We start from the raw sequence: 26,509 nt of genomic DNA on the forward strand, positions 1-26,509 counted from the left end.
AGGGAGTACAGAGGAATAAGTGGAAAGTGATGAACTCTGTCCAGGGAAAAGAAGGCATGCTCACAGAAGGATCATTTGAAATGGATCTTGAAGGATGGGTAAGAGTTTAACAGTTTAGAAGTGACTAGACTATTAAAGGAATAGATGTGCTGAAGAGCACAAATGTAGGTCATGGGGTGGTGGGGACAACGGGACGTGATAGATGTGTCCAGAGCTGTCTGAGCTGGAGGCAGAGGAATCAGGAACCAGGGAGTAAAATTAGAGCAGACACAGTACAGTAAGTGTCCTTCTCTTCCCTTTGGACAAGAGTTCCAGAAGGAGATGAACAAAGTTAAGTGGCTTCTTTTACGAAGAGTGAAAAGGAGTCCAGCTCTGGCTCGCTCTGCCCTGTCTGGCTACTTCTTAGCAGGAGCAGGGGGAGGGGGAGGGGGCTGTAGGGAAGGCCTCCTGCATGCCCAGCCTTTCAGGGTCTCCCTGGGAGGTAGAGAGGCTCCAGAGTCTGGGCCTGCCACTTAGTAGATGAGCGACTTTGGCTAAGTTCATCAAAGGAACTTTCCTCGTTTGTGAAAAAGAGATGCAACCCACCTTCAAGGGTAAGGGAGAGATTGAACGAAGTCATTTGTGTGAAATGCTTGGCTCCCTGCCTGGTGTACCCATGAGCAATCCAGCAACAAGTCCTTCAGCAGACATCAACTTGGATTCCTTCTTCCACTTCCACATCTCTCTCCCCTCTTCCCCCGAGGCCCCTCAGCCCAAGCTACTGCCCTCCCTCGCCTGGGGTCACACAGTGCCTTCTCACTGGTCTCACTGTTTGTTCTTGTTCTCTGTATTATCTATTGCTGCACAGCAATAATACCACAAACTTAGCAGCACATTGCACGTTGATTATCTCACTGTTTCTATGGGTCAGGGGTCTGGGCACAACTTAGCTGTGTTCTCAATTTCAGGGTCTCAAAAGGCTGCAACCAAGGTGTTGGCCAGGGCTGCAGTCTCACCTGTGGCTTGACAGGGTAAGGGCATGCTCTCAGCTCCCATAGTCGTTAGCAGGATGCAGTTGCCGAAGGCCTCAGTTTCTTGCTGGCTGTTGGCTGCCCTGTTCCTGGCTATGTGCGTGTGATGGTTTGAAGCACTACGTACCCCAGAGAAACAAGTTCCTAAATTTAATCCAATCTTGTGGCTATGAACTCACTGTAAGTAGGGCCTTTTGATGGGGTTGCTTCAATCAAGAAGGTATGTCCCACCGCAATCAGAATGGGTCTTAGTCCTATTACTGGAGTCCTTTATAAGAGATGGAAATTCTGAGAAAAAAAGCCTCAGAAGGAGCAGCAAGAAGCTGAAACCAGCAGAACCCAGAGGAAAAGGACGAGGCCAGAAGAGGCTGCCATGCGGCTTGCCATGTGACAAAGGACCAAGGATCACCAGCAGCCAGCCCAAAATGTCACAGTCTTTGGGAAGAAAGCATCACCTTGATGGTGCCTTGATTTGGATGTTTTCCCAGTCTCAAACCAAAAGCAAATAAATTACCATTGTTTGAACCAACCCATTTCATAGTATTTATTTTGGAAGACTAGGAAATGTAAACAGTGGGCATTCGCCACATGGCTACTGAGTCCTTTGCAAGATTGGTTTTACAGTCTTACATATCATGGCATTCCATCATCTTTGCCATGTTCTACTGGTTAAAATCGAGTCACAGGTCCCATCCACACAAGACCATGAACATGGGAGGTGAGGCTCCTGGGGGCACATGAGGGTCTAACCACCTCATCCCTTACCTTCTTTTCTCACCTCAGAAGCCAAGTGATCCTATCAACCTATGTCGAATTATGTCACCCTTCCAATTAAAACTTTCTGGGAGTGGGTATAGCTCAGTGGTTGAGTGCCTGCTTCCCATGTACAAGGTCCTGGATTCAATCCCTGGTACCTCCTAAAAAACAAACAAAGAACCCTTCTGTTATCATCCTGTATGACTCAGAGTAAAGGCTAAAGTCCTTACAATTATCTGCAGGGCCAGCCACAGGGCTGCCCTTCCTCACCTCAGCCCCTCCCACTCTCTACCCTCAGCCCCTCCCACTCTCCCCTTGCTCCCTCTGTCCCAGCCAAGCTGGGCTGCATGGATTCTTGAACACACCAAACACTGTCCAACCTCATGGCCTTTGTACTGGCTACTCCCTCTGCCATAACTTTATTATCCCAGATATCTGCATGACTGGACCCTTCACCTCTTTCAGAAGGCTAGTCAAATGTCACCTTCGCAGCCCACCATTTTTTTCTTTATTGTTAGAGAAGCTTTAGTTTACATAAATGTTATATCAAATATTTTGGGGATTCCCATATATCCCACCCCCTCCCTGACCACAATTTTTTAAGTATAATTTTTTTACTAGAGAAAATATAGGTCTACAGAAAAATGCAGGAAATATGGAGTTCTCATAGGCCCCACCCCACCATTATTAAAACCTTGCATTAATGTGGTAACTTTGATGAAAGAATATTTTTTTATAATTGTACTATTAACTATAGTCCATGTTTTAGATGAGAGTTTATTGTTTGTGTTGTGCAGATATCATATTTTTCTTTTTAAAATTTTATTTTTATATCAATTTTTCATGTTAGGTAACACAAGACAACAACTACAATAACAAAAATCTGCTTTAGCTATCAGTTATACTCTCCCCTTATTTATTTTTTTTAAGATTTATTTTATTTATTTCTCTCCCCGTCCCCCCCATTGTCTGCTCTGTGTCCATTTGCTGCGTGTCCATTTGCTGCATTTGCTTGCATTATCCAGCAGCACTGGGAAACTGTGTCTCTTTTTTGTTGTTGCATCATCTTGCTGAGTCAGCTCTCCGTGTGTGTGGCACCACTCCTAGGCGGGCTGTGCTTTTTTCACGTGGGGCAGCTCTCCTTATGGGGCATACGCCTTGTGCATAGGGCACCCCTACGTGAGAGACGCCCCAGTGTGGCACGGCACTCCTTGCACACGGCAGCAATGCACGTGGGCCAGTTCACCACATGGGTCAGGAGGCCCTGAGGATCAAACGCTGGACCCTCCATATGGTAGATGGATGCTCTATCAGTTGAGCTTCCCATTCCCCTTATTTTTCTTCATTCCTCAAACTTGAGGCCTTTGTAACAATATCCACTCTTCTTCAGGCTGAGAAGGCATGTGGATATTATGGGACAGAGGAATGGAATTATTTTGCTTGCAGTTGAAGGTACTCCTTGCTTTTGGGCTGGGGCTGGTCCGTCATCATTTTGTTAATTGTCCAGGACAGGCCTGAAGACCTGGAGAGTAGAAGCTGGCTGAGTATCTGCTGGGTTTCAGGGCTTCACCAGCATAGAAACAACCTGAAGAGTTTAAGTTTCTGAGCAATATACTTAGCAGACAAATTGAAAATTATAGGTTCAAATAAAAGAAGAATCATGATTAGCAGATTTATACCTAAGTTTAACTTTGTTATTTTGTGTAAATGGCTTTTCATATATTCCCAGATAAAGCCCGCCAAGGGGGTATTGATTTCATGGGGCCATGTGGGTTGCTTAGGGTCTTCAGGGGGCACTTTTGTTTGTGGTTTTGTCTACTGTGGCATTTTGAGGAGTTTGACTGAGACCTGCATAAGCATAACCTCCAGAATGACCTCATGACTCACTTTGAAATATCTTAGCTATAAAAACTTTTTTATTTATATTTCCCCCTTTCTTTTGATCAAGGTGTTTCTTCACATGCACTGCTGATTAACACTTCATAGTAATCCTCTCGGTGCCAGGGAGGCCCATCCCTGGGAGTCATGTCCCACGTTGGAGGGAAGGGAGTGAGTTTATTTGCAGTTTGGCTTAGAGAGAGGCCACATTTGAGTAACAAGATGGTTTTCAGGAGGCAACACTTAGGCATTAATTATAATTAGGAATAAGGTTCATAAGTGCAGTCATTAAGATCAAGCTCTTGGCTTATAAGCCTATTTTCCTTTATTAGGCAGCAGCTATCATTTTAAAAAGAACATCCTAATCCACCCCACCCACCCTATCCACCTTTCCCTGCTTTTTCTTCCATAGCACTTATCACCATCTAACATGCTTACACCTCCACTTAACACTTAACACACTTAACACCCTCACCCCCAGTAAGATATGAGGAGGAACATGGATAGTTGAGTTCACTGCTGCATCCCCAGTGCCTGGAACAGTGCCTGAGTCCATTGGTGCTCAGAAAACATGTTGACTGAATCAACTTTGGGATTGAAGAAGCAAGAAGAGAAAGAGGAAGTGGAGTTGTCATCACTTCCCATGGTGACTCTTCAGCCCATCTCCATCTCTCCTGGAGGCTCTAACAAGGGACTATGGCTGGCATGAGAAGGCCTGTGTGCAAGTGAGAGGGATCAGCTGTGCAGACTGCCCAGCCCTCCTCCACCCCAGACCCCAAAGGCCTCAGCCTTCAGCCCACCTCCCACCCCCCACCCAGTCTCTTCGGCATCTCCTTAGCTCCTATTTACCCCAGATGCTGAGCTAGGGGCTGGAGGCCATCAAGGACAGACTTGCCAGGACCGTCTTAACCACAGCAGACTGGATGGCAGTGAGTGAGGAATCCCCAGACAAGGCCTGAAATCCACCTTGAAGCCCCAAACGAGGGTTCAGAGAGCCTGTTTCTGGGAAACTCAGAATCCAGTCACGTCAGACCCATCTGCCAGGCTACTTTCTCCCACTGTATCTTCCTGATTCCCTCTGCCAGAGCCTGAAGACCCTTCTAGGGGGCTCCCCATCACCCAGCAGAGGGCACCCGAAGTGGGAGGTCACCTTCTTTTTGCCTGCTTCTGAGTATTGCCCTCAGGGAGGCCCTAGGGCCTGTTTCCCCTTTCACACTCCTTAGGAGGTCGATTGCCCTCTGCCCCCGGGGGCGGGGCCTACAGTAAGCGCTAGGGCCCTGGTCCCCTGTCTCTGGCTTCCCGACCCCTCACTGGCTGTCCAGGGAGGTCCCAGCACACTCTGGGGGGGAAACCGCCTAGCGTGGGACTGCGGCTGCTCCCTTTACCAGACCGAAGTCATAAAGTCACGTCCTCAGTGTGGCTTCCTCAGTTGAAGGTGACTTTGGAGGATTTCTTTGCTTGGTGGATTCCAATGTTCTGAAGGAGATGGAAGGATGGAACAAGGCTGGAACCCAAGGACAGGGGGACAAACACAGCTACGCAGAAAGAGCAGAGTTTATTCCAGTGTTGTTAGGGAAAGGGAGAGCTTTACATAGAAATTCTAAAAATGTGTCACTCTCCTTTGCCAGAGAAGTGTGAACTAGCTGCAGGTGATGTCGGGGTCACTAAACTGGCCAGAATTAGGGGTGAAGGAGGAGGGGCCCATGCTCAGGCCTTCTCGCTCTTCCTCTGGGACACACGGGTTTCCGGGGGGGACCGGCGGAACCACTCGGACCAGGAGCCATCATAGACGGCCACGTCGGGCTTGCCGCAGAGGTAGGCGGCCAGGGCAACGTGGCAGGCGGTGACGCCCTTCCGGCACGTGGCAATGAGGGGCTTCGTGAGGTCCACCTGCTTGGCCTCGAACATTCTGCGGAGCTCCTCGGGGGTCTTCTCAAAGCCTTCCTCCGTCAGGAAGTTCATGAACGGCATGTTGACAGAGCCGTGGATGTGGCCCGAGTCAAGTCCTGGGTGGGGACAGAGGACACAGGTAAGGACAGGGTTGGGTGCAGCAGGAGAGGGCTGGAGTGGGGTCTGGTGGCTGCAACCAAGGGTGGCCCTAAGGAGAGCGAGTACCACCAGTAAAAACCAAGTCTTCGTCCTTCTTGGAGCTCAATTTATTCCCAGCCCTACCTACAGGCAACATACGTGATCTGAGACACCTGCGCCCCACCAAATCCTGTCTTGAAGTAGGAATGTCCAAAATCATACCTGCTTTAGAAGACAGGGGTATGAGTCTTGGCTCCACCATTTACTAGCCGTGTTACCTTGGGCAAATCACTCCTGAGCCACAGCTTTCTCATCTGTAAAATGGGCTCACTGGCACATAACCAATATCATAGGGCCGTAGAGAGGAGCAAATGAGATGAACGTGACTGCTCTGTGCCACGCCAGTTGCTGGGAACACAGAGGGGAAAGAGAGAGACACAGCCCAGGCCCTTGGGAATATCCGTCTAGCAAGGAAGACAGACATTAAACACAACCACATAGTTGATTAAATATAACACTGCCCCATTTTACAGATGGTACACTGGGGGCTGGAGAAATGAAATGACTTGCTCAAGGCCATGCAGAGTTAAAGGCAGGCCCGGGATCACACCAGGCCCTCTGGCTTTCCTGCTAAGCACATGGATGAGGAAAGAGCAGGTGAACTGGCACCAGACCTAAGTTCAAATCCCAGTGCCACCACTTACCAGCTGAGAAAACTTAAGCAAGTCAAGTCACCTCTCTGAGTCAGTTTCCCTGTGGGTAAAATGGAAATAAGAGTACCCTGCTGGAGAAAGCCTGTGGGAAAGGTAAATCACACCAGCAGGCGCTGACTGCCGAGGTGCGTGTAGATGCTCAACGATGTTAGCTCCTGCCTCCCAGGCACCGCTCCCACCGCTTCATCACCCACGCAGGGTGGCATATTAGAAGCAGAGTGGGAATCTAAGTTGGCTCTGGGGTCCTGTCCGGAATTATCTCTGCACCCAGTGAGGCCCCCTCAGTCAAATCCTGCTGTGGAAAGGGCAGGAAGCGGGCAAAGGGAACGGGCACGGCCTCGGTCCAGCCTCCCAGCCTGCCCGGGCCGTCCTCTCTCCCCCAAGCACCTCATACCCTGGCGGACTTGGGGCACTAGGAGTGGGCCTGAGACAGGTTGCCTCCGTCTATTTAGGCTCCACTTCCTCCAGAAAGCCCTTACCACCCTGTAAACCCCGGGCCATGTGGGCAGGGTGGGAGGGAGAGGACATGGCCGGCGTGGCCGAGACAGCCAGGCCTTATCCCTCTGAGCCTCAGTTTCCCTATCTGCAAAATGAGGGGATAATCCCACCAAATTCATAAGGAAAAAATCGCCTGGTGGCACCGGCACACAGCAGGTATAAATCCATTGCCTTCACCCCCGAAGCCCCAGAGGATTCTGAAATCCTCTCGTACAAATCAAGGGTTCCTCTGATGAAAACAGATGTCGCAACTTAAGTTAGAGCAATTCCTTTCTGTTATGGGTTTCCTCTTTTTGTGTGGAAGCTCTGAGTGCAGATACATGCTGACCCTACCAATAAAGAACAATTAATCTTTGGCTTCCAGGGTGTTCTCTGCCAAGGAACCCAACTTTGAAAGGTTTTCAGCCCCGCAGCAGTGGGGGGCCTTATTTAAGTATGCTTAAAAGCACCAGTGCTTGTTTTCAGGGCTCTTTTTTCTCCCCACCCCCAATGCAACAGCCTCCTTGTTTTCTTCTGACTATACAAAGGGGCCCTCTTCTTACTATTTACCATCCGAGTAGCCGGTCAGGAGAACTTCTGAAGACCCCGCCTCCCACGCCGGGCCCTTTGCATCTTGCACCCGGGCTCAGCACCCAGCAAGGACCCTGAGCACCCAGCAAGGACCCGAGGCCTGCCTGGGGAATTTAAATGAGGGCCCGGACCTCCTGTCTGCAGGGAGGGCTGGGCGGATGCCAGGCCAGAGAACCTTGGAGAAGAGCCAAGTGGAGGAAAGGGGCCCTGGCCCTGCAAGCAGCGCTGCTGGCCATCTTCTCCCGAGTCCAGCCTCCAGCTACACATCCGTGGCCTTCCCTCCCCCACAGGCAGGTCACCGGCTCAGAACCTCTGACAGCAGGTGCCCTGGTAGCCACTTCTTTCATGAACTTTACCTTCCTCAAGCCTCACAAAGCAGGAGATTATCTTTCAGGCACTCAGAGAGGGGAGGTAACTTGCCCCAGGACACACAGAGAGACTTGTAACTCCAGTCAGGTCTGTCTGACTCCAAAGCCTGTGTCATTGCACCCTGGGCCTCCCTGGCAAAGGGGGCCGAGGCAGGGACATGGAGGAGATGGCCACGTGTTCCTCTGCTGCTCAGAAAATCTGGGACTTTGTGCTCCAACTTTGGCCGGGGAGATGCCAGTTAAGGCAAACTGAGTCCATCTATCCCTCAGGCCGCGGGCAGGAAAACCCCTGGCCCTTTCTTGCTTTCCTCTCCATCAGGACTCTCATGCAGGCAGCCCCAGCGGACAGCCCCCCGACCCTGGCCACTAGCAGGCCACGAGCCCCTTTCCCTCATTCCCGCATTTGCCCGCGGCTCACCCCACACCCAGCGCTGGCCTTGGGAAACAGCCACTTTGAAGCCTGCCGACCTAGTCAAATCTGTCCCCTCCCCTCACCAGAGAGGTCTCTTCTCCAGGTCCCTAGCCCCCGCCTTTCTCCCCCTCCTCCCCGGCAGGGCTGCGGCAGGGTCAAGGAGAACATGTGCATAGAAAAGGGTCGGCTGATGAAAGCCTCATTCAGGGTCAGTGCCCGCCCCCTTTACCCTCCCACCACCCCCCACGCCCAGGGGGAGGAACAGGGAACACTATTCCCCAAGAAACTCTTCATCCCTCAGCGCTCCCGAAACTGGCTCCACTGAGGCGGCTCAGGCCTGAGGCAGGCCTGGCTCCCACCAAGTCCAACGAAGGCATCTGGGACACCGACGCCCGGGAAGAGGGGAGGCGCCTGCCCAGGGCGGGCAGGAGGAGGCTGCCTGGTTTCTGGGGCTCTGCTCCCCCGTCCCCTGCCCGGCTTCCAGCTCCTCCCAGGACGCTCTGGTCAAGCCCCCCCAGACCCGCCTGAGTGCTGCATCCCGACCCCTGAGCCCACCGGGCGCCCCCTGACCCCTGGGAACCCTGCGTGCTTCTGCGCCCACACAACGCCTTGTACGCGAGGCCAGCAAAGCCTCGGCGAGGACGCGAGAGGGACGTGCCCCCTACTCCCCGTCTTTCCGGGTGGCACTGGTGTTTGTGGAGTTCTTTACGGGTCTCCAAATACCTTCTCTTGAGACGTGAGCAGATACACGCCCAGGAAGGCGGTGGGTAGGGCTGACATTTCTCTTCTCATTTTACAATAAGGGAGCACAGAGGGGCCAAGGATTTGGACTGAGGTCATATGGCAAAGGAGTGGGGAGCTAAAGTGAGAGTCCCCAGTCCCCCGTGCCCCAGGGGGGAACTGCGGGAAGTGGGAGAGGGCCTGCGAGGGGTGGGGCTGAAGAATTCAAGGCTTTGTTTCCTCGCCTGTAAGATGGCTGTGAGGAGACTGGACTCTCCCTTCGCTAATTCCTCGGTTTGCTGCAGGGCAGGTGAGAAAACCGCCAGGGAGCCCACTGCGTGGCTCCTGTCACCCACCTGGGGAGCCTAAGTCCCAAGGAGAGCGCACTGCAGGGGTCCTGTGGCCAGAGCCTCTGGCAGGTGCCTTCAGAGAGCAGGCGGGACCAGGAGAGCACAGGGCGGGAAGAAGCTGGCCCCAAGACCCCAGCCCCGTGCCCTCCTGGCACTGCCCTAACCAGTTGCGTGGCCTTGACCTGTCCCTTCCTCCATTGGCCTCAGTGCCCCCTGGGTCCCACGAGGTGACCTTTCGGGCCCTCCAGTTCTACAAGCCCACGGAAGGGCTCTCACAGCCTTCTCTTCTCCTGAGGCACGAAAGGGAAGAGGCATTGTTCAGCAAGTTAAGAAAAACGGTGCACCAGAGTTAGCTGCTACAGACAGAGAAGTGGCTCTGACAGAGGACACAGCCTTGGCCCCAGGGGCCACCGGGCTGCCTGGAGAGCCCACGGCCAGGGGCTGGAGGGCGCCCAGTAGGAGCAACGGCGACAAGACTCCACTCCTGTGCTCAGGAAGTCCAGATCCCTGGTTCTCTCCGATCAGGAGGTTCTAGAGCTCAGCGTTTCCTCTCCTGAGGCCCCCTCCCAACGCCCCGGCAGGGTGGCACCTCCTGGCCACCCCTTCGTCCATGTGAGAGGACACAGGAGCCACTTCCCAGGGGATGCCTGGTGGGGGGGATTCCCTCCTGATCCTCGGATGGGGGCAGGTTGGGAAGAGCACAGGCTCTGAAATTAGGCAATGCAGGGCTGAGATTCCAGCTCTGCCACGACCGAGCAAGCACCTTCACCTCTGGGGCCTCAGTCTCCTTTCCTCTAAAATGGGGGTATTCTCCTTGGATAGGAGAATGTAGCACCAAGTACTTTGCCTGAAATGGCAGCTGCTGTGACAGCTAGGCAGACCCTGCTATGGCTGCTGGGAAAATTTATAAACCAGGGTGCCTTTTGTAAACACCAGTCAGGGGACCCAGCTGGGCTGGATGGGGCATGGTGGGAGCTGGGGGAAGGAGGCTGACTGGTGTCTTGAAGGGTTTCCCGCAGATGGCAAGGGCCCTGAGAAGTTGGGTGTGTCCTTGGGAGGCTCCTGTACAAAAATGCATGCGTTGGCACACAGGCGTGACGCCCTTTGGTACACTGAGGACGCAGGAGGAAGCTGGTGCTGGGAGTGCATGTGGGTGGAAGTCACCAGACCCCTCTGCTGATGTCACCTCACACAGATGGTAGGTCACTTATGAGCACATGGCTACAGGACACTTAGGTAGATTCTCGTGCATCAGAGCTGAAAAGCCTTTAGGTTTGGCTCCACCCTCACATTTAACAGACAAGAAGACTGAGGACCACACGGGGGGACGGGGGACAGGGGACGGACAGGGGTTGTGGGCAAAACCCGGAGCCAGTCCCAGGCGTCCTCGTGGCTCCTTCCGCTCCGCCAAACTTCCCAGGGACCCCCCGCCCACCAGGACAGCCTACCTACTGCATCCGGCTCCGGCTCGGTGCCCAGGTACCGCCCTTGGGCCCGCGAATCCACCAGCTGGAATCTTTTGGATTTGAGGTTCTCCAGCACCTGCTCGTAGGTCTTGAGCAAGGAGCGGTCCAGGGTGGCTTTGAAGACGGCCGGCTCTGGGCGCGAGGGCTCGGCCGTCACGGGGTGGCCCTCCTTCAACCAGTTCCGGAAGCCTCCGTTGAGCACTGACACGGTACGGTGGCCGAAGACGCGGAACATCCACCAGGCCCGGGGTGCGTAGAAGCTGCCCAGGCTGTCGCCGTCGTAGACCACCACGTGCGTGCTGTTGCTGATGCCCAGGCGGCCCACGTAGTCGGCGAAGCCCTCCTCGCTGGGCAGCATCATCTCGTAGGGCGACGCCGTGTCCCGGCACTCCTCGATATCGAAGAAGGAGGCGCCAGGCACGTGGCGCTCTAAGTACTCCCGGCGGGCGTCGCGGGTGCCTGGAGAGTACCAGGATGTGTCAAGCACGCGCAGGTTGGGCCCCAGCTTGCCGGCCCGGACCGACTCCGCCAGCCACTTGGTGGAGACCAGCGCCCGGTAGAGCAGCTGCTGAACCATGGTTTCTGCTCTGCGTGTCACCTGGTGCGAGTGGGAACTGGGAAAGAGAGAAGGGCATGAGGAGGGTTTGTGTGCAGTGGGGTGGGGCCTGGGGGGAGGAGCTGGGGCGCTGATTCTCCCACCCCACTCCCCTGGGGTGTCCTGTTTATGGCAACCCAGGGAGCCTGTTGCAATGGGATAGGTTTGCAGGTTCCCTAAGGAAAGCCTGCTCCTCCCCTCCCACCAGGCCTGGGGACCTGCAGAAGGGGGTGGGGCAACAGCTTCTGAGGGCTCCAGTTGCCCCCTTCCCCCCCTGCAATGCTGACCCTCAGGATCCTTCCAGAAAAGTGCAGGGAAAAGATGTCCAGAAAGAGGGAGTTGACATATTGGGCTTGGAACCTCCATTCCTGGAAAGAGAGGAGAGTGGGTGCAACAGGAGAGAAGGCTGGGCCCCACACATCTCCGCCCTGGACTGCGGCCTCTCCCAGCAGCTCGGGCTCCGGCGCCAGCAGAATGCTTGGGTCCTGCCCTGCCCCGTGGCCTCTGCCCCAGTTGGGTCAGAGGTGCCGCGGGCACCGCGGCACCCGGCCCGGCTCTCGCCGCGGGTACCTTCCTCTGGGACGCAGGTGGCCCGGCTGGCGGCCGCCCCCACCCGGCTGCACTCACGCGCCCTCGCCGCCGCCCAGGCGCTCTCGCCGGCCCGCTGGGTAAGGTGGCCGGTTCAAACTCGGAAGCCCGGAGCTCCCCAGCCGGCCGACACCATTGCGCCGCCGCGCGAGGGGGCCAACGGGCCGCCCGCCACCACTCCGCGTCGCCTGTCGCCCCGCCGCGCCTACCCGCGGCTGCTCCTCCGCGCGCAGCGCCCTCCAGACTCCCGGGGCGCTGCCGGGGTGGCCTGGCGGCGCCGGAGTAGCGCGGGCCCGGGCTGGGCGGCGCAGGCGTCCCCCAGGCGCGGCCAGTGGAAGGCGCGGGCAGCGGCGCCTGCGAGTGGCCAGGGCGGGGGGCTGTGCCCGAGTCTCCTCCCTCTGGCTGGCTGCACATTGGTGGCGGTGGGAGGGGCGGCGCGGGCGCGGGGCGGGGGCGCGTGCCGCCGGGGCTGCGCCCAGCCCGGAAGCCCGGAGCCCGAGACCCGGGTAACTGTTGCGGGGCGCGCTGGCTTGTCTTTCGTGGGTGGGCTTTCTTAGAGGTGCGCGGCGCTGGGATCCCCGTGGGGGCCCGAGCCGAGGAAGCAGCTGCGGTCCGGGAGGGACTGGGCCGGGCCTGCAGGGTGGGGTCGGGCGAGCGGGCGGAGGGGAGTGGAGGCCCGACGGCCCCGGCGGAGAACGGCCTAGGAACTTGCCGGAGTGGAGGAGACTGGCATTTGGCAAGGCCTGCTTGGTGCCGCCACTTTGCGGAGCGCTCCTTAGCTCCCGCCACCACCCTGCGGGCTAGGCCAAGTGGCCGGCAGGGGCCTGCGGGCGCCCTCGTGGAAGCCCCGGTGCCCCTGCTGCCGTGGCTGAGCTTTCTCAACCCCCACAGCCCCAGGCTGGTCTGAAACCTCAAAACATTTTTACTGCCTTTGTTTTTAATGTGACTTATTTCATTGTAAGTTTCTGTCATTTCATTTTTAACCGGGGCTGTGTTTAACAACCGGCTGGCAAAATCCCTGGAAAATCGAACAGTTTGCCCTGCCCTGTGCCATGTGCAGGGATTGCTTTTCCACCACCCCCTCCCCTTTTAAAAAAATGTTTATTCTGAAATAATTATATTCTCACAATGAAGTGGCACAACCTCATCCTTTGGTAAACATTTACCCAGTGAGTCTCTGAGCCTTATGCTTGAGAGGTACCAGCCCTGGAAGGGGGCAGAGAGGTCACACTTATCTTGGAGCAGTTGTGAACCACCCTGAGGTGGGCCTGGGGCTGTCCTCCATGACCTGGGGGTCTTTGCTCCCAGAGAGCCCCCCCCCACAGTGGTCCTGGCCCTTGTGCCTGGTCACGGCGCCCCCAGCCCCTGCAGTGTCACTCACAGTCCTTGGTGAGAACCACCAGTCAAGCCCAATGACCTCAGCTGTCTCAGGTCCCAGCCAGTCCTGAACCCTAAGATTCCAGACTGGCTTGGCGTCAGTTCATGGGCCACCTAGGAGGGTAAATTTGAAGAAAGTATGGGCTTTTATTAAACCGTTCTTAATGTTTATTAAAATGTGCCATACGCAGGGCAGTCTGGTGGCCTTTCTACCTCCAACCTCCATAATCTAATCTCTATGATAAGACACAGCCTGCCAGGTGCCTGTCATACCCACCACCACCCAATGAGTTGAGCAGTAGGGGTTGGCCTGGACTTGGGCTCTCTGACTCCCAGATCAGACCAAAGGATCCTGGGAATGAACGAGTGTCCCAAGAATGGAGGGGGATGGGAAGGCAGGGGTGCCTGTGGTTCTCAGACGGATTCTTTATGGACTGTCGTTTCAGCGCTAGGCCCCTTGGCAACCTCCTTATCCTGAAGGTCAAGGTGAGGTTTCCGGGCCCTTGGAAAGGTCACGTCAGTTTGAACTTCCCCCTCCTCCAGGAAGCCTTCCCGCCCCTTCTGCTCCCTCCTTTCTGTGCTCCCACTGAACTCTGGACTCATGTTTTGAGCCCAAGACTTTACCCCTAGGCCAAGGGCCCCCTAAGGGCAGGGCCTGGCCACATCCCGGGTTCCTCAGTGCCCAGCACAGGGACACTGGCTCTGGGGACCAAGGGGGTTCCTCAAAGCCAGTGGATGAGGAGACTGGGAGGAGGCAGGCACAGGTACACATCCAGGACACATCCAGGACTCCCCAGGCCCTGGCCCAGCTCTGGGGTCAAGGCCAAGGCACGTACTCCTCTAAGAGGCATCGCCTCATTCTTAAGACAGGTGCCCTTACACCCACTACGAAAGGCTGCGGCGCTGAGCGCGTGGCCTGGCCGCAGGTGCTCTCCCTACCCCTCCACCTCACAGCGGGCTGCTGGGTTTGGAGCTGATGGTTGTGCCACCGTGCATGGGGTTACACCACGGACAGGGCAGGTGCGGGCTGATCTGCAGCCCACACACCACACTCCATCACCCGCCCTGGGCCCTGGCTCTGCGTTTGTCTGGCAGAAGGGGTGCTGCTTTCTAGTCTGCACAAAGGCACCCTATGGGTTAGGGGAGGCCCGGTACAGCACTCACCATGTTGGGAGAATCTGGGCCCTGGAAGGCGGTGGGCTGAAATGTTGGGGTGGGCAGGGAAGCTGGTGCACCCTCTGCCGCTGGCCTGAGGGCAAGTGGGTCACTGCTGCTCCCGGCTGGAGGGGCCACCCTGGCCTTGCTGGCTCTCAGAGCCACAAGGCACATGTGGGTGAAAAGTCTGGATTCTGGCATAGGGCTGCCTGGCCCCAAGGTAGTGAACTTCTCACTGGTGAGCCCCAGTGTCCTTCCTGAAATGGGGAGAACAGGACCAGACCCCTTGGGGCTGCTCAACAACTGAGAGCCTACTTGGGCTTCCTTCTCACGGGGGGTGAGGATTAAAGTGGCATATCCTCAGCTCCAGCTGCTCTTCTATCAGCGTGCGTGTGTGTGTGCTCGATGAACGGTGCCCAGGTTCCAGCAGGGGCTTTGGCTTGGTTGCAGATGAGGCTAAGCTACATCTGGGAAGGGGCTGACTTGGCCCAGCTTGCCGCAAAGTAGCCTCAGGCCCTTGCCCTGCGCAGACCCTCTACCTAACAGCCCCTCAGCAGTTGGGGGTGAGCCCCCTGGCCCTCACTCGGCTCATGGTCACTCAGCCCCTTGGCTCTGGGTTTGCATCCAAGATCTGGCAGAGAGCGTTCCCCGGGCTACCAAAGTCCACGCCGGGATTCACCACAGCTGGTTTTCTGCCTTCCCTGGACTCTGCCCTCCCCGGCTCCACCTCCCCTCACCCCTGCCCCTTTCCCAGTGCCCGCTCTGGTCCCACCCCACAACGCGGGCGTTTCCATCCCAAGGCCGGCCCCTCCTTTCGGGCCCTCCTGACCGCCTCCCTGTCGCCCAGGCCCGCCGCCTGCCCGAGCGCCGCCGCCACCATGGCCTCGAAGCAGCTCTTCCGCGCACTGGTGTCGGCGCAGTGGGTGGCCGAGGCGCTGCGGGCCCCACGCCCCGAGCAGCCCCTGCAGCTGCTCGACGCCTCCTGGTACCTGCCCAAGCTGGGCCGCGACGCAAGGCGCGAGTTCGAGGAGCGCCACATCCCCGGCGCCGCCTTCTTCGACATTGACCAGTGCAGCGACCGCTCGTCGCCCTACGACCACATGCTGCCCAGCGCTGCGCACTTCGCCGAGTACGCGGGCCGCCTGGGCGTCAGCGCAGCCACCCATGTCGTGGTCTACGACGCCAGTGACCAGGGCCTCTACTCGGCGCCGCGCGTCTGGTGGATGTTCCGCGCCTTTGGCCACAGCTCCGTGTCACTGCTCGACGGTGGCCTCCGCCACTGGCAGCGCCAGGGCCTCCCGCTCAGCTCGGGCAAAAGCCGCCCGGCGCCAGCCGAGTTCCACGCCGTGCTCAACCCTGCCTTCCTCAAGACATACGAGGACATCAAGGAGAACGTGGAATCTCGGCGCTTCCAGGTGGTGGACGCCCGTGCCGCCGGCCGCTTCCGGGGTACCGAGCCCGAGCCCCGAGATGGTAAGAGCAAGAAGTGGGGAAGAGCGAGTAAGGGGCCACAGCTCTGCTTTCCAGGGGCCTCATTCTCTAAGCCTCACTTGCTTTATTTGCAAAAGTGGGACAGTAATACTTGTGCCGACCCCTGCCATGCTTGGGGACACCTGCTGGTGACCCTGGGGAGCCCAGTCGAAGTGTGAGAAGCTGTTATCTACCCAAACAGCTGCCACCCCAGCACTGTGGGTGTGCCAGAGATGGGCGCTGGTGGGGACCTTACACCCGCCCCTGAGGAGGCGTCCAGGGCGAGTGAAGGGAAAGGTCCTCAGATGGGCCAAGGGTTGGCTAAGGGAGCATAGAGGGGGGATGCTGAATGGGGAGCTGGGGTCCCAGGTGGGCGCAGAAGCAGGATAGGGGGGCGGTGCTGTTCCAGGTTGGGACCGAGACTTCTGCTATGCTGGACACCCCCAGGCCAGGATGCCCAGGAGAAAGCCCAGTGTGGTGGGGCAGGGGTCTCTGCCCAGCCAGGGCCGCCTCTGCATGAGCTTTTCAACAATTCCCAAAGGTGGATGCTGCCAGGGTGCCCATTGTACAGTGGAGGGAAGGGAGCCTTAGACAGCCTGCCTTGCCTGAGGTCTCAGGAAGCAGCCCGGCCAGTGGTCAGCTTCATTTATTCCCACTAGACAGCCCAAAGCCAGGCCAAGTGCACTGAGATTTGGCTGACATCTGCCCAGCAGGGAAGGAAGCAGGTTTGCTTGGTGGGCTTTCAAGGTGAAGGGACAGCTCTGCTCGCAAAGCTGCTCGCCTGGGTCCGGAGCTTGTTCTTCCTTGCTCAGGGCCCGTCGCTACATGATGTCTGCATTTGGTATGTGTTAAATGGGAATTCCAACCTCCTCCCAAGGCTAAGAATAGATACTGAGATGGGTCAGCAGCTGCCAGCCTGAAGAGCCAGGCCCTGGAGTCGGAGTGGCCTGGATTTAAACCATTAGCTGTTAGGGTTTCTTTTCTTGCTTATCTTGTTCTTCTGTATGGAAAAGGAAACATTGGTTACACCTGCCTGGTAGAGGATGGTGAACAGGAAACAATGTGTGTTTGTGTGTGTATGTTGGGAGTTCCTGGGGTTTGCCCAAAATGTGGGGGAGATGATAATAATTGCTTAAGTCCCTTCACACTACAGCCCAAATGATCTTTTATACATGGAAGTCTGATTTCCCAGTGCTGCCAGGTCTTAATCAGGCCTGCTTAGGTGTTCTTGGATGAAATGTGGCAATTTATTGATGCACGGCTAGAAGTCGTCCAAAATCACAGCGTCATCAAGGTGGCGATTTCTCCCGGAAGTCCTGGGCTGGCTGCTGACGGTCCTGGGCCCCGGGCTCCTCTGTCACATGGCAGTGCACATGGCAGTCCCTCCTGGCTTTTCCTTTCTCTTCTGGGCTCCCCTGAAGTCGAGCTTCTGGCTGCTCCTCTGGCCTTTTCTCTCCCTGCGACGTTCCCCACGAGGCCCTCCGTGATAAGACAAGGCCTGTTCTGATCAGATGGGCCGCACCGAACTGAAGCCACCTCTGCAAAGGTCCGGGAACGGATTAAGTTTAAGAACATGTTTTTCTGGGGTCCATGGCTCCACCCTTCCACGGTGCCTTTCATCCCTGCAAGCACCGTGTGATTTTCTGCTCCTTCGGCGTCTCTCTGCCCCCTACTGCCCCGACCCCTTTACCCGGCTGAATCCTGCTCACCCTTCAGGGCTTTCTTGGAGAAGCTTCCCTGAGCCCTCCCTGTCCCCTAGACTAGAGAAAGTGCAGCCAGTCTGGATCAGCTGGCCGGGGTTTGAATCCTGGCAGCTCCTTACTAGCTTGGGCGGGTTATGCTCTGTGCCCCCGTGCCCACGTGCCCACATCTGTATGAAGTCGAGGATAACATTTTCCAATAGAGTTTTGGGGAGATTGAAGGAGAAAATACAGCAGAGGGGCTTAGAACAGAGGGGCTAGTAAGCACTTGGCATTGTTAGCCGTAACTGTTATACCATACTTTTTAGGAAGGCCCCCATGCCCTGTAGGGCTGCTTTGTTTCTTTTTCTTTTTTGAGGTACCAGGGACCTTGTATGTGGTAAGCTGGTGCTTGACCACTGAGCCACACTGGCTTGCCTGAGTTGGTTTTTTTGCTTGTTTATTTTTTTATTTTCAGGAGGCACTGAGGGCTGGAGACAGAACCCGGGACCTCCTCCATGTGGCTTGAGCCACATGAGCTCCACTCCTGTAGGGCTTTTTGACTGCCTGTCTGCCCAGCCCGATCGGAAATATCTACATGTCCTAGCAGGCTTGTTGCTTTATTGCCCCACAGGGTGCAGAGTGGGTGGTCAGGAAACCTCAGGGCTAAGTGGCCCTGGTGGAGTCTGAGCCTCAGGTTCAGGTCCCTGCCAGTTTGCCAGGTACCTGGCCGTGGGCAGCACACGACTTGGGCATCACACCTGTAAAATGGGCGTGCCCGAGCCCTGGGCTGTGAGGATTAAGTGAGAGGACACAGGGGGCTCAGCCGGCGCCCGGCTTGGGAGGCTGTGGCTCCCGCAGGCTCCACGCTCGCGGGTGCGGCTTGTCCCACCCTTCCCATCACTCCCTCCCGCAGGCATTGAACCCGGCCACATCCCGGGCACCGTGAACATCCCCTTCACAGAATTCCTGACCCCCGAGGGCCTGGAGAAGAGCCCCGAGGAGATCCGCCGCCTGTTCCAGGAGAAGAAGGTGGACCTGGCCCAGCCGCTGGTGGCCACGTGTGGCTCTGGCGTCACGGCCTGCCACGTGGCCCTGGGGGCCTACCTCTGCGGCAAGCCTGACGTGCCCGTGTACGACGGCTCCTGGGTGGAGTGGTACATGCGTGCCAAGCCTGAGGAAGTCATCTCTGAGGGCCGCGGAAAGACCCTGTGAGGCCACAGGGCCACGCCTGGTGGATCTGGCTCCGCGTTGACCAGGACGGAGTACCTTCACCCGACTCAGGGGGCTCCTGGGGCGACATTCCAGAGGCCAGGAATCCCGCCGACCCGCCGGCTCCCCGGCTTCGTGGGAGGAGAAGGTGACGGGCCCAGGAGGAGGGAGACCCCACGTGGGGCTGTGCTGGGGTACGGCCCCCTTCTGTTGTACTGTTGAGGAAATAAACCAGCCAAGTGCTAAATCCTTGTCCCTGTGGAGTGGTCTCGGTTCCTCTCGGGGCTCGGGGGCCCCAGCAAAAAGCGCTCTGCAGAGCCTGCGGGTCCTGGGGACCCTTTCCCTGCCTTCCGAGCAGGGCTGCACCCCAGAGTCCTTTTGGGGTAACCGATTAACCCAGCACACCACCCCCTACCGCGTAATCTGGGGGGTCTCCTTTCTAGCCTCTGGGTCGTTCGGGGTGAATCTTGCTGTGACGTGCCCCCCACTCCCCTCTCTATACATATATGCAGTACCTCCTCGTTCCAAGAGGGGGGTCCAGAGTGCAGTAGGAGGCTGCACCACGGGAGGAGGCCTGTCCTGGGCCAGCCCGGATGCTCTGGAGAAGGGTTGGGTTCAGCCGGAGGAGAGGAGGATGCAGGTCTAAGCTCTCGGAGTTAGCAGGGAGCTCCCACCTGGAGGCAGGTCTCTGGAATGGCTGGTAAGAACCCATGGGGCTCTGTCCAAGGAGAGCCTCTTCCCCCAGACTATCCCAGGGTGGGGCCTCCTCCTTCCTCTGTATTTACCCAGCATGCAGAAGTGGACGTAGGTGTCTGAAAGGGCCCCCGATCCCCGCCCAGGACTCGGGCCACCCCTCCCCATCTCTCTGACTCTCAAGACACTGTCTCGATAGCAGTGGCAGTACAGTCAGTGCTGGGGAGAGCCCCAGAAGTGACCTTGCCTGGACCCTCTGGAAACAAAACCAGAGAGGGGGCGTGACTTCCCCAAGGGCACACAGTGAATTTATGACAGACCTGGGACCAGTCCCCACTTTCCTGACTCTGAAGTGACTGAATTGACTATTCTCACTGACTCCACCAACCCTAGCACTTTCCTCTAATGCTGAGTCATTTTCCAAGTCCACAGGGACAGAGGTGTCAACAGCACAGAATTTTGGCTTTATGGGTGGGAGCTCTGGAGTAAGCCCACCCTCTCTGAGCTTCGGTCTCCTCGTCTATAACAGGGGAATAATATGTTATCTCAGAAGGAGGGAATTCAGAGGACCCAGCCAGGAGCCCATCGCCAGACCCCATTTTTCTAGCCCAGGGTTGCTTTACCTTGGCACTATTGACGTTTGGGTCTGGATAATTCTTTTTTTACAGGGGCTGCCCTGTGCCTTTGTAGGATGGCCAGCAGCATCCCTGCTCCCTACCTACAAGATGCCGGTCGCATTACCCAGTCTGTGACAACCAAAAATGTCTCCAGACATGGTCATGTGTTGGGGGGGTGGTTCAGGTAGAGGGAGGCAAAATGACCCCCAGGTGAGAACCACTGCATTAGGAGCAAATAGCATGGTTGACCACAGCAGTGAGGAACAGTGCAAACAGGGACCCCGACGTAGAGAGGGGTCTCTGTGTCCCCCTCATAGCTCCTTCCCCCGGAGGCTGCATTTAGTTTAAAAATCCCTTTCGCTTCGTGCTAGTATTCAGAGGGGCTTGTTTTCTCTCCCAGGAATGTAGCTCCCCGGGTGCTTTGTGATCTAGCTTTCTGTCCTAGCTACTCCATTCAAGGCTGCTTGACAGTGGGACATGCTGCTGAGCCTCTCTGGCCCTCAGTTTCTTCATCTTTTAAGTGGGATAATTCCTCAAGAGACAGATGAGATAATCCACGTAAACTGTTCAGCTTGGTGTTGGGCATTAGTAAACATGGAATGTTGCTGTTGCTTTTTTTAAAAACAGAGAAGCTGTAGGTTTACAGAGTTGGTGTTATTTTTAATAAATAAAGATTTCACCTATCCCGCATGTTGAGTGCCTCCTGTGCTTGAGGCATTGGTGGGGAGAGAGCAAAGAATAAGAGAATTGCGTGCCTGCCCTCAAAGCTCTCAGGCCAGGGAGGGAACCCAGCCTTATAGTGTCATATTTCCAGAGAGAAGGGAGTGCTGCTAAGTGATTCACTTTACAACAGACTAGTTTTACAGGAGGAAACAAGCTGGGAGAGGTTACACAATGTGCCTAAGTGCACGCAGTTAGTTAGAGGAGCCGGTCTTCCCTGCACTCAGGACTCCCGGGGCCGGAGCCCTCCGCGGGGTCTCCCCTGCAGTGGTTTGCCAGGTCTCAGGATGAAGGGGAGGAGGGAGTGTAAAACCAGGGTCTGGAAACGAGCTCACAGAAGGTGGTCGCGAGTTCCCCAGTCCCCCCGACACCCCTTGAGCAACAGGTTTAAGCTGCAGTCAAGGGGTTTCTCTTGCCCCATCCCAGCCCCACTCCTAGCAAGGAAGGCCACGCTGATCCCGCCCTGAGGCTTTTTCCTCCTGGGAAGGTGTCTGGACAGAGGCAGGATAAAGAAGATCTAGCCTTCTTTGCCTTTCTACAATTCTCAGAGCTGTGGTTTAGCTTTTCAGGAGTTTGCCAGGGATAACCCAGGGCCACCCCAGCTCATTCCTGCCTCCTGCAAGCCTGAGCTCCCAGAATTATTAACCACTCACTGCAGGTTCAGCTTGTTAACCAGCAACCCAGGGGTTCCCAGCCACCACCCCACCCACTCTGTGTTCTAGGCAGGAGCTTGCGACACCGCTGGAGGCTGATGAAATTTTCATCCATTCGGCAAATATTTGCTGAGTACCTCCTCTATGTCAGGAACAGTGAAAGTGCATTTCCCAACCTCTCAACAGCTGCACCAAAGTATTTCCACTGCTTGGAGCCCTGGATCCGAAGCCCCGCCCCACATGCTGGGCCCAGTGATGGACTGAATGAGGTCGTCCCGTCCTGGTGCTGTGAAGTCAACCCTGGGCCAGGCCCCAGAAGGTCTGCCTTCCAGACCCTTCCTGTTGGGGCTTCTTTTCTCATCTGAAAAATGGGGAGCAGCCTGCCCTGCCATGCGCAGGGTGGGTGTGGCGTTAGGTAAGGAAAGCTCAAAGCATGTAAGGCGTGCCTCCTACTGGACCAACCCCAGCTACATATCACAAGGAAGCCTGATTATCCTGTGCTCCTGGTGAAGGAGTCATTGGGGGGAACTGGAATTTCCAGGTACCTGAAGCTGTATCATTGTAAACACCAGAACTTTTAACATACTAACCTATGAGCAGGTTACACCGAGCATACCTGAACCCTCGGCGGCTTTGTTTCATGACGTTATTGCACGGTCACGAAACAAAGCCACCAACCCCCGTGGCTTCTCAGCTCGCAGGTCCTGGCTGCCCCACGTTACCTTTGCTGACTGTCCTTCCTGTTTCCTGTCTGCGATCTCTGAAGTCCCCTCTGCAGCCTCCTCCTGGGTCTACGCGCTCTCCTGCTGACGCCTTCTATTCCAGTGGCTTAAATCCCTGTGCCGAGGCCAGGGACTCTCGACTGCCCCTCCTGAACCCCACGGTCCACTGCCTGCTGGGCCCTTGCACCTGCTCCTCCAACCGGGCTCCCGTCTCGGGGAGCACGGCACCACGCCCAGACCTGGCTGTGAGCTCTCCTAGGTCCCCCTGCCTTAGCCCCATAGCCAGAGTTCTGCCTCTAGCCCAGGCCTGAGTCCAGGGCCCCTCCCTTCCCCCAGGCCCAAGGCACACACAGCCTTCGATTCCAGCCCACGCGCTGGGAGGCAGGCTCTGCGCCCAGATCTAGGGGAGGGGGGCATAAAGAGGACCCTGAAAGTAGGAATCAGCCTAGCGGGACAGGCCATTCCAGCACAGATGGAAACACGGGCGGTGGGGGCACAGAGGACGGAGGAGGGGCTGACTCTGAGCTGAGTCTGAGAGTCACCTTCGACGCATTCCCCAGACCGTGCCCCTTGGCTCCATGTAAAGCAGCATGGGATTGGGGTTCAAAGTGCAGCCTCTGTCCTGACTTTCTAGTCCCTGGCTCTGTGAGCAGGGGCCAGGCCTCAACTTCCCCATCTGTGCTATGGGGGCAATCCTGGTATCCACCTCAGGGCTGCTATGGGAATGAAAGGAGTTGATTGGTGCAAAGCTGTGAGAAGAAATTCTGGCACAGTGTGCACTGAGTACATGTTTGTATTCTTACTCTTGTTCATATTTGAGGGCCAAGAGCGCCAGGCCTTCAAGAGCTGCTCTTGGCACTTCTGAGAGCAGAGCCAAGAGGCCCCCAAGGTGGCCTGTGCCCGCCGGCATGCCCACCCACACGCTACCCGCTTGCTGCTCACTCCCCCTGGCTCTGAGAAATTTCTGGTTATCCTTTGTGGGCCCGGTATATTCAGCTGTGTCATCTTGACTCAGTGCAGGCAGCGGCAGGCAGTGGGAGAGAGGAAGTATGGATGAGAAGCTGCAGTGTGTGACTGGGCAGGGACAGCCCCAAAGGACCCCCAAGGAGGCCTGGCAGGTGCTTGGCCAGCAGTCAGCTGAGGAGCTGGCCCTGGGCTCAGCCCAAGGGCTGGAGGTAGGCCCCAATTGCCAACATGAGGTGAAGTGGAATAGAAGGAGCCGGAAAGGAGTGTTAGAGCTGAGGTCCTTCCAATACAGTCCCAGAGGGTGAGAGCAGGAAGGAGAATTGGAGGCAGAGCCTTGGAGTAGAGATGGAGTGGGCTCTAGCCAGCAGGCTGCTGCCCGCCCGGCCATTGAGCGCACGGGGCTGTCTGGCAAGTGCAGAGTTGGGCAGACGTTGCAGTGAGAGAGCGAGGCCGAGTGTCAGCAAGGAAAGCCACGTGCTCGCCGAGGTCGCCGAGGAGGCTGGCAGAGTCCAAATGGTAGTTGCCTGCAGTCATTGGACTCTAAAGTTATCATCATACTGACCCATTTACATGTCAGCCTAGTCCATTGCCTTTTTTTTTTAGTTGACCATAAGAAAGATTTTAAAGATCCCAAAATAAAATATTAGAATAGGCAATTAGAGGAAGCTGTGGATTCACCGTATCTAAATAATTATTTAGGGAACAGAGGTGGCTCAAGCGATTAGCTGCCTTCCTCCCACCTCAGAGGTCCCAGGTTCGGGTCCCTATTCTTCCTAGAGAGACAAGGAAAACGAACAGACACAGCAAGTGCGAACGATGAGGGGATGGGGAGGAATAAATAGATCTTTAATTAAATAAATAATCACGGTTTTAAAAAAATAGATCCCCAGGTAGCTTTTGGAGGAAGCATTTCCACCCTGTCCCCTTCCCCTGCCTGTCAGACAGACCTGTGGGCACGTGACACTGATGTGTTTGGTTTCCCTTCTCTGAGCCAACAGGTACGTGGGTCCAGAGGTGTGTCATGGTGTTGGATTTGTGGACACTTCTGGAAAGGGGGCCTGAGGAAAGGGGGCAAGACTACAGCCAGGGCAGTGTGGGGGCTGCTGGGCCTTTGCCAGGAGAGGGAGCCGGCCGCCTGCTGCTGGGGTGGGGATGGCACGGGGCTCTGGCCCTCAGAGCTCCCAGGAGGCCGGCCCAGCGCACGTGGCCTGGGCGAAGGGCGGGAGGCCCTCGCTGCCCCAGGTCTGCCTGCCAGCCCATCTCCCTCGCCTCAGTCCCCTGCCTCCTCGTCTGACTCGCGGAGGGCTCCTGTCCCTCCTTAAAAACAAGGAAACCTGGTCACCCAGCCAAAGGGCCCCCTCACTCCCCACCCCCTCAAAAAGCACCTTCCGGTTTGGGGCCAGAAGCAAGGGCGGGGGAGGCAGGGCATGCGCCAGCCAGGCTCCCAGGGCCATTGCACCGCCATCAGGTCACTTTGGGGTTTTTTGTTTGTTTTTAAAACTCGTTAGTGAGATTTTTGTCTTCAGCCACCAGTGTTGACCTCAGAGCAGGAGGCTGCAGCCCTTAGAGTTTGTAAAATAAGAATACGGTATGGTGATGCATTTTGTTTTCTCCTTTTCTCTTTGTCTTTGAGGTTTTCCTTTTGTAAAAGAAAAATTCGATACTTTTTAAAAACTGAAATCTGTGGATGAAATAGAAGTTGGACCCCTCCTTTTGGAATATTTAGCCTAAGAACCTCATGGGACTATGAATTCACCCATAATTTTCACTTGCCATCAGGCCAGAGTGTTTAAAGAAAAATTGTTCTCTAGCCAGGATTGTAACAAAAGTGTAAATATGATTTCAGAGCTGGAAGTTGACGGTGCAAACACGTATCTAACATACTGTATTTTTACAGTGATCGCCATGTGACTATTCCACCCCCTTTTTGTACTCTTTACAAACTGTCCCTGCCCTCTCTCCTGTGGCCTCTTAATCGATAATTATATTCCTGCCATTAAAGGGTGAAGTTAACTTTAAAAATATATTGTTATTTGAGGAAACAATACATGTACTCTGAAGAATTCACAAGGTACCAAAGGCTCCGTGGGGAGTCCTCCCCCCAGCCCAGTTCCCGGGGAGCCAGTTCCGTTCTCCAAGGCAGCCACTGTTAGTTTCTTGTGGATCCATCCAGAGATGATTTGTGCATATATATATATATATATATATATATATATATATATATATATCTTTTTTTTTTTTTTTAAAGATTTTATTTATTTATTTAATTTCCCCCCCTCCCCTGTTTGTCTGTTCTTGGTGTCTATTTGCTGCGTCGTTGTCGACAGCGGCACGGGAAGTGTGGGCGGCGCCATTCCTGGGCAGGCTGCACTTTCTTTTCACGCTGGGCGGCTTTCCTCACGGGCGCACTCCTTGCGCGTGGGGCTCCCCCACGCGGGGGACACCCTGCGTGGCATGGCACTCCTTGCGCGCATCAGCACTGCGCATGGGCCAGCTCCACACGGGTCAAGGAGGCCCGAGGTTTGAACCGCGGACCTCCCATATGGTAGACGGACGCCCTAACCACTGGGCCAAAGTCCGTTTCCGATTTGTGCATATAAAGCACAAGCACATATGTGTGCTTACATTACCTCTCTGCACAAATGGTATCCAAGCACACGCAGAGTTCATCACCCGGATTTCGCCCTAGCACTCTACCACGGGGACTGACCCGTCTCAGAACACAGAGACCTCCCTCTTCAGATGCCAGCACAGCATTCCTTTCATGGGTGCCCCCTAACTGATCTAACTAATTCCCTGCCAACGGGCATTTTGGTTCAACCTTTTTGCTACTACATGTGATGTTACCATGACTAACTTGGTGCAAATGTCCTTTCACGTGTAGGTTTACGAGTACCTGTGGGGTGAGTGGCTGTAGCTCAGTGGTTGAGCACCTGCTTCCCATGTACAGGTCCTGGGTTCAATCTCCAGTACCTCCTGAAGAAAGGAAGAATACAGAGTACCTGTGGGGTAAACTCCTAAAATTCTTATAGGTGTCCCTGGCCTCTAGAGCAAAGCCACACCAGAGGCCAGCAGTGCCGGGCGAGGAAACGGCCCCGTCCCCCCCTCTCCTCCTACCCCTGGCCCCACGCCTGCAAAGAGTAGACGGAACAAGAGAAGCTGGACGCTGCCGAAGAGCCACGACGCTGCACATGCTCTCCTCTCTGTTATCATTGCACCTCCTTGCTGAGTTAGGACTGATGGAGATGACTCAGTGCTTGGTGCGGTGCCCGGCACTTGGAAGGGCTCCTAAA

At 55.9% G+C, this 26,509-nt stretch overlaps 2 protein-coding genes across 6 annotated transcripts; one reads left to right on the forward strand and one right to left on the reverse strand.

Annotated features, from left to right (window-relative positions):
• Positions 1-5,180: 5,180 nt before the first annotated feature.
• On the reverse strand, positions 5,181-22,360 carry TST (thiosulfate sulfurtransferase). 5 transcript variants are annotated; one of them, XM_004456378.5, is made up of 3 exons: positions 22,251-22,360; positions 10,752-11,383; positions 5,181-5,650 (listed from the first exon to the last, which is right to left on the reverse strand). In XM_004456378.5, the coding sequence occupies exons 2-3, from the start codon at positions 11,344-11,346 to the stop codon at positions 5,352-5,354; spliced, it is 894 nt and encodes a 297-aa protein (XP_004456435.1). In that variant the 5' UTR covers positions 11,347-11,383; positions 22,251-22,360; the 3' UTR covers positions 5,181-5,351. The 5 variants fall into 5 exon arrangements, with proteins under 5 accessions (XP_004456435.1, XP_004456433.1, XP_004456432.1 ...); XM_004456376.5 differs by lacking the exon at positions 22,251-22,360 and adding an exon at positions 12,162-12,392; XM_004456375.4 differs by lacking the exon at positions 22,251-22,360 and adding an exon at positions 11,992-12,242.
• On the forward strand, positions 12,379-19,092 carry MPST (mercaptopyruvate sulfurtransferase). The gene is made up of 3 exons (XM_004456382.5): positions 12,379-12,458; positions 15,332-15,957; positions 18,550-19,092. The coding sequence occupies exons 2-3, from the start codon at positions 15,363-15,365 to the stop codon at positions 18,846-18,848; spliced, it is 894 nt and encodes a 297-aa protein (XP_004456439.1). The 5' UTR covers positions 12,379-12,458; positions 15,332-15,362; the 3' UTR covers positions 18,849-19,092.
• Positions 22,361-26,509: the final 4,149 nt, after the last annotated feature.

The sequence above is a fragment of the Dasypus novemcinctus genome, chromosome 12, assembly GCF_030445035.2.
Source record: "Dasypus novemcinctus isolate mDasNov1 chromosome 12, mDasNov1.1.hap2, whole genome shotgun sequence".
In the NCBI taxonomy this organism is placed as follows: Eukaryota; Metazoa; Chordata; class Mammalia; order Cingulata; family Dasypodidae; genus Dasypus; species Dasypus novemcinctus.

What these genes read in the sequence shown, in the direction of transcription:
- TST (XM_004456378.5), bottom strand. Translation starts at nt 11,346, where the DNA reads ATGGTTCAGCAGCTGCTCTACCGGGCGCTGGTCTCCACCAAGTGGCTG. An exon ending in GCCGGAGCCGGATGCAGTAG is followed by an intron (nt 5,651 to 10,751) that starts GTAGGCTGTCCT and finishes GTCCCCACCCAG; the next exon opens with GACTTGACTCGGGCCACATC.
- MPST (XM_004456382.5), top strand. Translation starts at nt 15,363, where the DNA reads ATGGCCTCGAAGCAGCTCTTCCGCGCACTGGTGTCGGCGCAGTGGGTG. An exon ending in CGAGCCCGAGCCCCGAGATG is followed by an intron (nt 15,958 to 18,549) that starts GTAAGAGCAAGA and finishes TCCCTCCCGCAG; the next exon opens with GCATTGAACCCGGCCACATC.